Source organism: Hyperoodon ampullatus (genome assembly GCF_949752795.1).
Source record: "Hyperoodon ampullatus genome assembly, chromosome: 10".
Classification (NCBI taxonomy): Eukaryota; Metazoa; Chordata; class Mammalia; order Artiodactyla; family Ziphiidae; genus Hyperoodon; species Hyperoodon ampullatus.
This window is the reverse complement of record NC_136923.1, coordinates 71,916,707-71,927,919: the sequence shown is the minus strand read 5'-3', so window position 1 is coordinate 71,927,919 and position 11,213 is coordinate 71,916,707. Positions and strand designations below refer to the sequence as shown.

Sequence of the window (11,213 nt, the reverse complement as noted above, 5' to 3'; positions counted from 1 at the left end):
CACACTAGGGCTACTGAATCGGAATCGCCAGGGCCAGGGCCCAGGCCCCCCATTTGTTTGAACAAGCTCTCCAGGTGAGTCTGATGTTTGCTAATGTGATAGCCATAGACTAGAATTTGAATTGCTTAACGATTACAGCAGGTGATTGGTAGCATTGGACAAGGTTGGGAAGCCTTGCAATCACCGAGGACACAACCAGCTCCTGTTTCCCAAGGTTCCCCAAAGGCCTGGATTCTCCCCAGCTTGCCTCTGGTCATGTCCAGGAAACAGTCAGTATTTCCCCTTTACAAGCAGGGAATCTTCGGAAGAGCTGGGGAGCAGATAATTAAAAACCCCACCTCAACCTGCACACTCATCCACTCCTCCACACCCGGCCTCCAGTGCTCCCCTGAGAAGAAGTGGAGGCCATGGAGAAACTTCCAGAATCCAAGATTTACCAAGAATGAGTCTGGGTCAGCAGGGGCCACTTCCTTTTATTAATTCATTCCTGCCAGCTGACATCTCATTTTCTGGAAGCCGACCTGCAGAGCCCGGCTCCCACGCCCCTCCCCACCAGCTCCCACCCTCCTTCCTCCCTGCCAGGCAAGAGCATCCCCCCTAAGAATAACAAGGAGACCTGAGCAGGTGCTGGGCCCACCAGTCATCAGAAAAAGGAACTGCTCCCTCTGCTCCCCTTTCAACCCATTTTTAAATTCTGGGACAGACCCATTGTCTCAGGACTGACAGGGAAGGGAGGTTCCTGGCCTCTCGGCCTTGTGCTCCCAAAACTGTGGTTCCAGAGGACCCTCTCTCCTTTCCCTGCCTCATAGGGTACCTGAAACCCCACCGTCAGTGTAGCAGTCCTTTCATCCTCTCACCTACACAGACACACACACGCTTTATTCAGTCAAATTTATTTATTGAGCATGTTCTTGTGCCAGGTAGCGTGCTAGGAGATGAGGATGCTTGCAATTACATCTGACCTGAAAAAATGTCTTAAACCTTAGCAGACAGAGCTTCGTCCTAGAGCTTCATTAGAGCTTTTCAATGGTGGAGGAGATCTTGTAGGTGGAGGGATGGGACTTTGGGAGCGTGCGGGGCGAGGGTGAGGGAGGGCATTGGGAAAAGAACTTGTCTGACTTCAACTTAGAAACCTGTTTATTGAGCAGTTAATGTGTCCCAGGAACTTCACTGGAGCCTCAAGAGAGGTAATATATAGTGTGACTGTGAATCCTGGGCCTTCAGGGGTGCATCACCCAGGGGAGATCTCCTGCTTTTCTGAGAGGCATTGCTGTATTGAGAGCAGAACTCAGCTTTGTGGTCACAAGAATGGAATACTGGTCTGGCAGGTTGTCTGGCTAGCTGTGATCTTGAGGAAGTCAATTTATCCCCAAACCTCATACCTTCTGTGGTAGGGGAAGGAGTTCTCTGTAAAATGGGAGTTGTCATAACCACCCTGCTGCTAAGAGCAGATGAGATCATTGTGGCTGCACCTTGTAGACTCTGGACAGCTGTAGATACTTATTCTATGGATCTATACTTAGTACCTGCTATCAGACATAATTTAACTGGGGTCAGTTAACACAGTGGAGAGAAATCCCTGTCCTTGTGGGAATTTCAGTGGGGGAAGATGGATGATGAATGAACAAATAGAGTGTCCATGGTGTCAAGGGCTCTGGAGGAAAATACAGCAGAGCTGGGGGTTAGGAAGGACTGAGGGAAAGGGTGCTGCTATTTATATAGAATGGCCAGAGAATGTCTTTTAATAAGTAACAAAGTGGTGCTTGAGCTGGAGCTAAAAGAAGTGGGGAAGGAATCCCAGGGTTATCTGGGGAAAGAGCATACCATGTTGGGGAGACTGTAGGTGCAAAGGTCCTGAGGTAGGTATGTGCTACAAAGAGTATCAGGGTTACTAATGAGCGGAGAACCAATTGCTGAAGTTTCAGGCATCTTTTTTTTTTTTTTTTTAAAGTAGAACAAGAAGTTTATTACCCCCACTCAGTAGTTCCTGGGAGCTTTGATGTTAAGTCATACATAATTCGAGAAATACCAGGAGTCTTCTTAATCTCAGTGACCATCTTTAACACCACCTCTACAGGGATCTCATTGCCAAGGGTTGCAGGTATACCAGTCATGAAATCACTAGTAATAAAGGTTCGAATAACCATGGATCTCTGGCAGGAAGGATGCTTCTGAAGTGGGTCCCGATCAAAATGTAAAGGTGTCAAAATCACCGGCATCTGGCTGATTTTCCCAACATACCCAGACTCCCTGAGAATGTTATGGGCCTCAAAATCAGCTTGGCGTAAAGTACTGAACACCCCCGTTGTCAAGAAAGTGGGGGTAACATCTGTAGGAGGTTCTTTAACTGGTGGGCCAAATATATAGACAACTCTGTTAATGTTGTGACACATGCGAGGTATAAGTCTAGCCGGGAAAATAGGAGATTCCCAGTCAGGTTCATCCTTCCTGGAGATTCCACACACATAACTATAAGAACGACAGTCACCCTGCACACCCACAGTTTTTTTTTGTTGTTGTTTGTTTGTTTGTTTTGCGGTACGCGGGCCTCTCACTGTTGTGGCCTCTCCCGTTGCGGAGCACAGGCTCCGGACGCGCAGGCTCAGCGGCCATGGCTCACGGGCCCAGCCGCTCCGCGGCATGTGGGATCTTCCCGGACCAGGGCACGAACCCGCGTCCCCTGCATCGGCAGGCTGACTCTCAACCACTGAGCCACCAGGGAAGCCCAACACCCACAGTTTTAATTGGTAGCAGGAAGGCATTCGGTCAATTCAGACTTGTAGGTTGCATCAGCTTCTCCTGATCCTCTTCTGTTGTGCAGGCTTTGACTCTCTGTAATAGTGTATGTGGCTTTTTAACACTTGCAGAAAAATCAGCTACTATTTTCAAAATATTGTTGGTTTCAGGAAAATCCTTACAAATATAAGGTTCCTTAGCACATATTACTCTGATTGCCAGGCTTGGACCTGGGAATGGATGCCTGGAAACTAACTCATCTGGAAGTCCAAATTCTCTGCCTAAGATCCTTACTTCATCTTGATGAAAATCTTTCAAAGGTTCTATGACTTTTCCCTCCTCTCTCAACTTTCTGATAAGCTCTGTGTCATTATGATGGGTTTTGATGAGTTCAGCTTTGCCACTTGCAACAAGGGATGCACTTTCACAAGGGATGCAGGCCATAAAGTACCTTGGGCAAGGAAAACCTCCTCTGGTTTCAGGTTCATTTCTCCAGTTACTTCATTGGCAATCTTAACAAAAGTATCCCCAATGATTTTTCTTTTCTCCTCAGGACTCGTAGTCATATTTAAGGTTTTGCTAATTCTCTTTCGTGGAGTTCTGTCTTCATCTGATATTGGTAGAGTTGTTGTTCCATTGTAGAAAGAATGAGCGGCATTTATCCCTTTGACTTGAATTCCAAGCTTTTTGAGGGCCTCTTCAACAGACTGACATTCTCGTTTTCTCATAAAGCCATTATCAATGTGCACAGCAATGACTTGATCTTGGTTCAAAGCACGATTCAACAAAGCTGTACAAACTGTTGAATCTACCCCACCACTGAGCAAAACCAAAACTTTTGATGTGCCGACTCTCTCTTTGATCTCTTGAATGCACTCAAGTTCTCTGTTCTGCACAGTGAAGGTCCCACTGCACCCAGATATGTCGAAGAGGAAATTCTTCAGTATTACTTTCCCATTTTCTGTAATGCCAACTTCAGGGTGGAACTGGACCCCATATAGTTTTTTAGATTCATTTGCTCTACCTATTAGTGTTGGAGGGTCTCCTGCAGAGGCGGGGGGTGGCTGTGGCTCACCGTGGGGACAAGGACACTGGCAGCAGAAGTTCTGGGAAGTACTCCTTGGCTTGAGCCCTCCCAGAGTCTGCCATTGGCCCCACCAAACAGCCGGGTAGGCTCCAGTGCTGGGTCACCTCAGGCCAAACAACCAACCGTTTCAGGCATCCTGACAGCTACTTTTTAAACACAACCATGATTTAAAATTATATAAAATTATTATATCAAAAAGAAATGTAATATATGTTTAAAACCTGTTACTTTGTCATTATTTAGCTACATTCTAATTCTGTGTATTTTACTCTGATCCATGCACTTCAGGTTATTTACATCTATTGTAGGCATAGAGTGAAATTGCCATGTAATAGAGGGAACTGCCCATCCATTCTCAACTCTGCATTCAGTGGCATCGTGTCAGGAGCTTGAAACCCGCCATGCTGGGAGTATTTACACCTTGGAAGTTGGCAGACACTGTAAATCACAGTCGCTCCTCCCCTCCTCCAAAGAGTGGACTGTGAACATTTTCCAGCCTACCAATGCTGCAGCTCCCTGCAGAGCAGATCTGAGGCAGGAGCTCCCCTTCAAGTCTGCTCTCAGATGGTCCCCGAGTCTGGAGGAGGAGATGGGGGCTGGTGCTGAGGAAAATCTCAGGGTGTGGTAGAGACAGTCAGGGTGTTCTGGGCAGGACCTCCAGCCCCACCCCATCCCTGGGCCCCCATATTACTCCTGGAGCTGCCCCAACTGCATTATTGTCTCTCAATGCCCACTTCCCTAGCGGACTGCAGCCAATTCCTTATTCCCACACTGCAGTTCAGGAGGCATTCCAAGCTCCTTTGAGTGCCCAGCCTTGAGCATGCAGTCCCCAGGGATAATGCTAAAGACAGCAATTTACAGTCATTGCTTTTAAAATTCTCTCAACAGCCCTAATCAGGTAGACATGGTTACCTTCCTCATCTCATGGAAGGGGCATCTAAAGCATGGAGAGATTCAGTAACTTGTGCAAAGTTGCACAGCTGTTACCAAGTCCAAACTTGTACTGCTTGCTGCATGACAGGCCAATAAACTGAGAAACGAGTTGTTGGGACAAAGAATAGTGATTTTATTCAGAAAACCAGCAAATGGAGAAGATGGTGGACTAGCATCGCAGAGAAACATCTTACCCTCGTTAGAATTCAGGCTTCTTTTATAGTAAAAGAGGAGGGGGTGTGATTGATTGCTGCAGACCTCTTGGTGTCAGAATCCTTTGTCCTTGCAGCTGTCCCTGTAGGTCTCCTCACGATGTTCCTATATATAAACCTCTAACAAAACAAATGCTATTGTCTGTTCTGCAACTTTTTATCTCTATATGAATGGAACAGTGTTATACCTTTAAAGGTCAGAGCCTTGAGAACGGGCTATCCTGTATATTTCAAGCTACAGGCAACATTCTTGTAGCAAAAGCAATGGAATGCAAACGTGAAAGTAAAAGAAACAGATCCAATATGGAGTCAGATTTGTTCTTCCCTATTCCAAAACTAGTAAGTAGCAGTCTTAAGTTGAGCCCAGGCCACTGGCTCCAGAGTCTACACTGTTTACCATGAAGCAACTCTACGACATGAGAGGTAAGGGCCCTAAGCTCGGGGAGCTTATGCTGGGGTGGGGAGATCGGGAATGTCTGGGCCTTGAGAGAGGCAGATGGCATTTTGCCAGGAAAAGATGGAGATCAGAAGAGGGCATCCCAGGTGGAGGGAACAGACAGTGCAAAGGTCCAGCGTGTCGGGGAGAAAGGGCTGTTCAGGGAAGAGAAAATGGCCCCAGCTGCCTGTCACTTCTACAGCCTCACCCACCCTGGAGAAGCCTGCCTTTGGTGCTTCAAAATGACAACCTTCCAAAAATAACTTATCTTCAGCTTTCTCTCTGTCTTTGCTCAGTGATTCACATGTTCCTCAAAGTGGATTAGTTCCATGAACACAGAGACTGGGGAAATTGTGCGCGCGCGCATGTGTGCATGTGCATGCTGGGGTGGGAGGTGGCAGGGAGGAGACCTGGTAGAGTGAATGTGGCATCTGGCTTGGGATTAAGCATTTTCCTCAAGTCTGTTCATTACCTGCCTTGAGCAAAGCCAAGCGGTAGAGGCTGGTGAGGGCAGGGCAGGAGGGGCCACTGCTGTGCCTGGTTGTTCTCGACGCTCTAAGTAGCTCAGAATCTGCTGTCCTGGTCACTCTCAGGAGGTTAATGAGACAATGAACATCTCTGGGTCAACTGTTATGTTATCCAGCATCCTTTGTAAGAGCCATCTATGTAATAAATCCCTCCTGGAAGGACAGACTTCTCTTTCTGAACTCTGAGCAGAGATCACCCTCTTTGCAGGAGAAATTTCATCTCTCCAGATGAGTCTGTTGGCCTCTTTTTATCTGCTCCTGTGAACTATATAACCTAACCATCCACATCTAAGGGATTGCATCCTGTAAATTTAATGCTGCTCTGTGTAATGGGTTCCAGAAAACAGAAAGGCCCCAGTGGAAATTTCCACTGAGGTGCAGCATAACCATTCTTCCCGGAAAAATACTCTTGGACAAGATAATAGAAATCCTCTTATTTGCCTGGAATCTTAAAGAGAAGAGTACTGGTGGGAGGAGCCCAGGGACTCTTGTTTCTCCAGAAGGTTCCAGAGGTTTGGAAGACCTTGTGGTCACTGACTATTCTGGCAATAAGCACAGCATCTGCAGAACTGAGGATTCATGGTTGAGAGATGAATGGACTCAAGCCCGTGCCCTTTTGAGAACAGCAGAGGAGGAGTTAGGAATAAGCACCACTGCATTCAGGGTGGACTGGTGGTGAACACATGGGGTGCATGCGTCCAGAGGCTGAGTGTGGAGGGGCTCCCTGCCTGAGGATCAGAGGTGAGCCTTCTGCAAGGTTTATTGGGGTTGCTGGTTCTGGATCTAAGAGGTCAGCAAATCTCCCCCAAATGAGAACTCTTAACTACAATGTATTTTCCCTTTTGCCTGGGCTATCAGGACATTCAGAGGTAAAATTAGTGTTCAGCTGGTGGCTAGACATTTCAGGCACGTGACATACCTATTAGTGGAAGTTTTTGGTCCTTGTTAAAATTGTGCTGGGGGATAAAAAAGAATGGAGGTAACGTATAACACTAAAATAGAAGTGTTTTTCAGAATTGATCTTTAGCCTCAAAGAGTGACTCTTCGTGAGGCCCTGGAGAAGAGAGGGTGGGGAACCACACAATTAGTCAAGGGGGTCTTTGCACCCCTCTGCCTGGTGTGTGGCGTTCCTCTGCTTCCCTCATGCTGATCCTCACATGGCACCTCTAATAAGCCCGCACCCCAAACAGTTCTAGCTCCTCCACGTTCTCCAGGCTCTCTCCTATCCAAGCCCATTCATCTGTTCATCCATCAGTCCATCGATCTATCCATCCCCCACCCCCCTCCACTCTCAGCAAACACTGAGCACTCTTCCTCTGTCCCAGGACAGGGCTATGCATTGACTAAGAATTGGTATCTGCCTTTCAGTAGCCTTTGCATCCAGTAAGGGAGAAGATTTACCAATGGGTAAGTTCAAGAGATGTTAGGACAGTGGAATAGTAGTCAATTTAGGGTTCAGAGAAGAGGGACCATGGACTTTGGGACCAGGCTGTCTGGGTTTTGAATCCTGGCTTCATCACTTATTAGCTGTGTGACCATGGGCAAACTACTTAACTTCTCTGGGTCTCAGTTTTCTCAGCTGTCAAACGGTATGCCATTGGACCTGCCTCAGAAGGTTGTCCTGGTTATCTACGGCTGCCTAACAAAGTACTCGTGCCATTTTATTTATTTATTTATTTTTGCTGTACGCGGGCCTCTCACTGTTGTGGCCTCTCCCATTGCGGAGCACAGGCTCTGGACGTGCAGGCTCAGTGGCCATGGCTCACGGGCCCAGCCGCTCCGTGGCATGTGGGATCTTCCCAGACCGGGGCACGAACCCGTGTCCCCTGCGTCGGCAGGCGGACTCTCAACCACTGCGCCACCAGGGAGGCCCCGTGCCATTTTATTATACTTCATGATTTTGTGGTCAGTTACTCAGGCAGGGCTTGGCTGCTTGGTGCTTTTGCTCCACGTGGCATCAGCTGAGGTCACTCAATGGTACTTCAGCTGGAAGGTCCCAGATGACTTCACTCACGTGTCTGGCACCTCATCCAGGATGGCTGAAAGGCTGGGTCCAGCTGGGACTGTCCACTAAAGCACGTGGATGTGGTCCCTCCAGCATGGCAGTCTTGGACTAGTCAGACTCCTTCATGGAGGCCCAGGGCTGCCAAAGAGAGTGCACCAAGAGATCGAGGTGGAAGCTGCTAGTGTCTTCAGGTCTGGTCTAGAAACTGGCACAGTATCACTTCCACCACATTGTACTTGTCAAGTGGACCCAGGGCCTGCCCAGGTTCAAAGTGAGAAGACTTAGACTCAAACTCTCCAGTGGGAAGAGTGGGAAGGATTTGTGGCCATTCTTGAAGCATCCCAGTTACCCAAAGATGAAATGAGTTAATATGTGGAAAGCACCTAGAGCGGTGACTGACAGCAGAAGGGACATACAAGTGTTTGTCGTTGTTGCTTTAATTACCACCCTTGGGCTGAGTCTTAATAGATGAATCTGTGTTCTCTTGACAGACAGGGAGCCATGGGGAGCTGGGGAATGGTGGGTTTCAGATGGATGGTGTTATTAGCACGTAGTCGTGTTTTGTGGGCAATTTTGTGAGAGTCCTGGTCTTTGCTAATTCAAAGTAGATGATCAGACCTACTGATACATGCAAAACATGTAAGTGACTGCTAACTAACAGGTCTCACATCCCTCCCAGGGACAGCCAGGGACCCAGCCTGGTGGGAGACCCAGAGGGCAGGATGGCTTGGAGGCCAGCCCCCTCACCCAGGGCACGTGGGCTCAGCTCCGAGGTGCTCACAGACCCAGAAACACACAGATGAGCAGACGCGGCTCTGGGCCGCCTGCCTGGGCTCCCCCTCCCAGAGCCCACCGCTTAATTGGAAAGGGCCATTTCAACATCTTAGCAGAAAATGGAGTTTTTCTTTCCTTGATGTCGTGATTTGACTGGGGGTCAGCAAAGCATCAGTGAATCCTAAATGTCTATTTTAAAAAATCAAGCCTTCATTTCAGCTTGGCACAGGGCTCTGCTCTCCCTTTGTGGAAGGAAGATAAAACGCTTTCACGCACGTCCTTCTGCCTTGAACGCGGGCTGGTTAAACATCTCTGGTAATGGCTGAGCTGTGCCAAAGATTTTCTCTCTTCCCAGTAGCAGTTCCTGCCTTTAAACGGCTTCCACGGGGAAGAGCCATAGCACACATGCAGAACAGAGGCTGAGAAAGGCTTCCAGGAGGAGGGCTTGTTTCCGAGGGGCAGGTGCAGCCATGGCATGAGCCAAGCTCGGTCCCTCACATCAGTTACCTTATGTAATCCTTACTAGGCTGGGTTGAGGGGTGGGGGGAGAAATGAGGGTTATTTTTACCGCCCTTTATCGTCGAGACATCTGGAGCCCAGAAGGGCTGAGTGGACCACCCAAGGTCACAGCCCTGGCGGGGCAGAGTGGCGGGCAGAGCAACTCCTACCCAAGTGTGTCTGACTCTGTGTTTTTACTCTGCCAGGAAACATGGGGGTCCTCCCCACCTCCTCGTCATTCCCTTCACCCCATTACTAACCCTTGTACAGATGCTGACCCACTCTGGCGGGGGCCCCCCACTCTGAGCGGACCAGTGATGGGTGCCACAGCTTGGTGATGTGATGTACCTAGGGAGACCCCAAAGCATGGCATGTACTGAGCCTGAATGAGAGCACAGAACCAGGGTGGGTGCACAGGGTGTGCCGAAGGGGAGGGAAGGGGGCGTTTTGAGAGTCCTAGAGGAGGAGAGGGAGGACGGCAGAGGACACCTCATGGTGCCATTCTGAGCGCCAAGAGCTGTGGGTCCACAGCCCAGCCATTTCACTGAGGCATCACTGCATGGCCTTGGAAAAGCCTTGTCTCCACCAGCAGCCTCAGGCTCTTCATTTTAAAGTTGAGTGACTGTGCTTTAGGCTTTCTGATGTCCCTTTCAGTCCTGAGACTCTGGGAGTTTATCAGTGCTGCTAAGCACAGCTGTACAGGTTGTGCACTGCACAACTCCAGGTAGGTGCCACCGGCAGACTGCAGTTGAGTCTGCATCCCATTCCATGGTCCTGGAGTCTATAAATGGGGATGTAGATAGGACATGAGGTCAGAGAAGAGGGGAGAAGTTCCAAGCAGAGGGTGGCCTGTGACCACATTTTTCTCCAATCAAGAGGCAGACAAGTATTTATACTGCAAAAAGGAGTGGTCACATAGGTGTGTCTGGACCTGTGGTGAGAGATCTCTGGGGTTTGTCACTAATCCCACTCACCAGCCACATATGAGCATGACCACTTTGATTGGCTCTGATTTAAAAGGACAGTGTTTGTCCACTAGGGAGAGACCCCTTTGACGGGTCTAAGATGTGGGGCCTCCAGTTTTCAGAGGCAGCTTCCTATGGGAAGTCTTCCCTGACAGTCCTGTAAGCATGTGGCTCCTCAGCCACACTGCCTGCAAGGATTATGTATTTGTTTAGTACTTGCTGATAACTACTGCCGCAAGAAAAACAACTGTGTCGCCCCTCAGATGGGGATTCCCCGAGGGCGGGGCTGTGTCTCCCCTCAGACCGAAGTTTCCCTGCCATCGGAAAGTGTGTCTCCATCCTTCATTCATTCATTTGATATTGACCGAGGACCTATTTAGTGCCAGACCCTGTTCTAGGCTCTCAGAACATTATACTGATAAACAGCAAACAATTCTCGCCATCACTAAGTGCTAAGAAGCAGGGTTGTGTGACTGGTTCACCTGGGGTGTTTTGGGAAGGCCTTTCTGAGCTGCTGCAAGATCCCGCAATGAGGAGACAGGCGTGGGAAAGTCTGGGTGAAAAGCATTCCAGGCAGAACCAACCACAGGGCAAAGGCCCTGAGGTGGGAGGAAAAGAAAGGTCAGGGTGTCTGGACATAGAGGCCCAAGATGAGGTCAGAGGTTGGGGGGCGGGCACGTGGAGGTGAGGCAGGGCCTCATGGACACTGAGGAGCGGGAGCTCGCAGGGAAGGGCCTGACTGCCATCCCGTGGGGTCTCCCGGAGCTTTCTGTGGTTTCTCTGTGGTATGGGCTCTGGGCTCTGTCCCCTGCCCACCTTCCTCTGCTGCCCCAGGATATCACGGAGGAAGTGTCCTGCCAGCGCAATACCCTTCCTGCAGCCGCCCCTGACCGCCCACCTCTCCAGCCACACTCTGGACTCCCTGCCCCCAGCCTCCTTGCTTTGCAGACCTGGTCCCCTGAGCTCAGCCCCTCGTGTCCTGTTCCTTAGAACCGTCTTAAGCAAGCAAGGGGAAAACCTCCTTGACCTGAATTTTGGAT

General features: G+C 49.4%; 1 protein-coding gene across 1 annotated transcript; it reads right to left on the bottom strand.

The window, feature by feature from the left end:
* Positions 1-1,948: 1,948 nt before the first annotated feature.
* LOC307058945 (GMP synthase [glutamine-hydrolyzing]-like) lies at positions 1,949-4,744 on the bottom strand (the record flags this gene model as incomplete). Its single annotated transcript, XM_079712641.1, is given in 6 exon segments — positions 1,949-2,501; positions 2,737-2,766; positions 2,770-3,162; positions 3,165-3,781; positions 4,325-4,400; positions 4,736-4,744. Coding segments are annotated over 6 exon segments (1,659 nt in total). The 3' UTR covers positions 1,949-1,967.
* Positions 4,745-11,213: the final 6,469 nt, after the last annotated feature.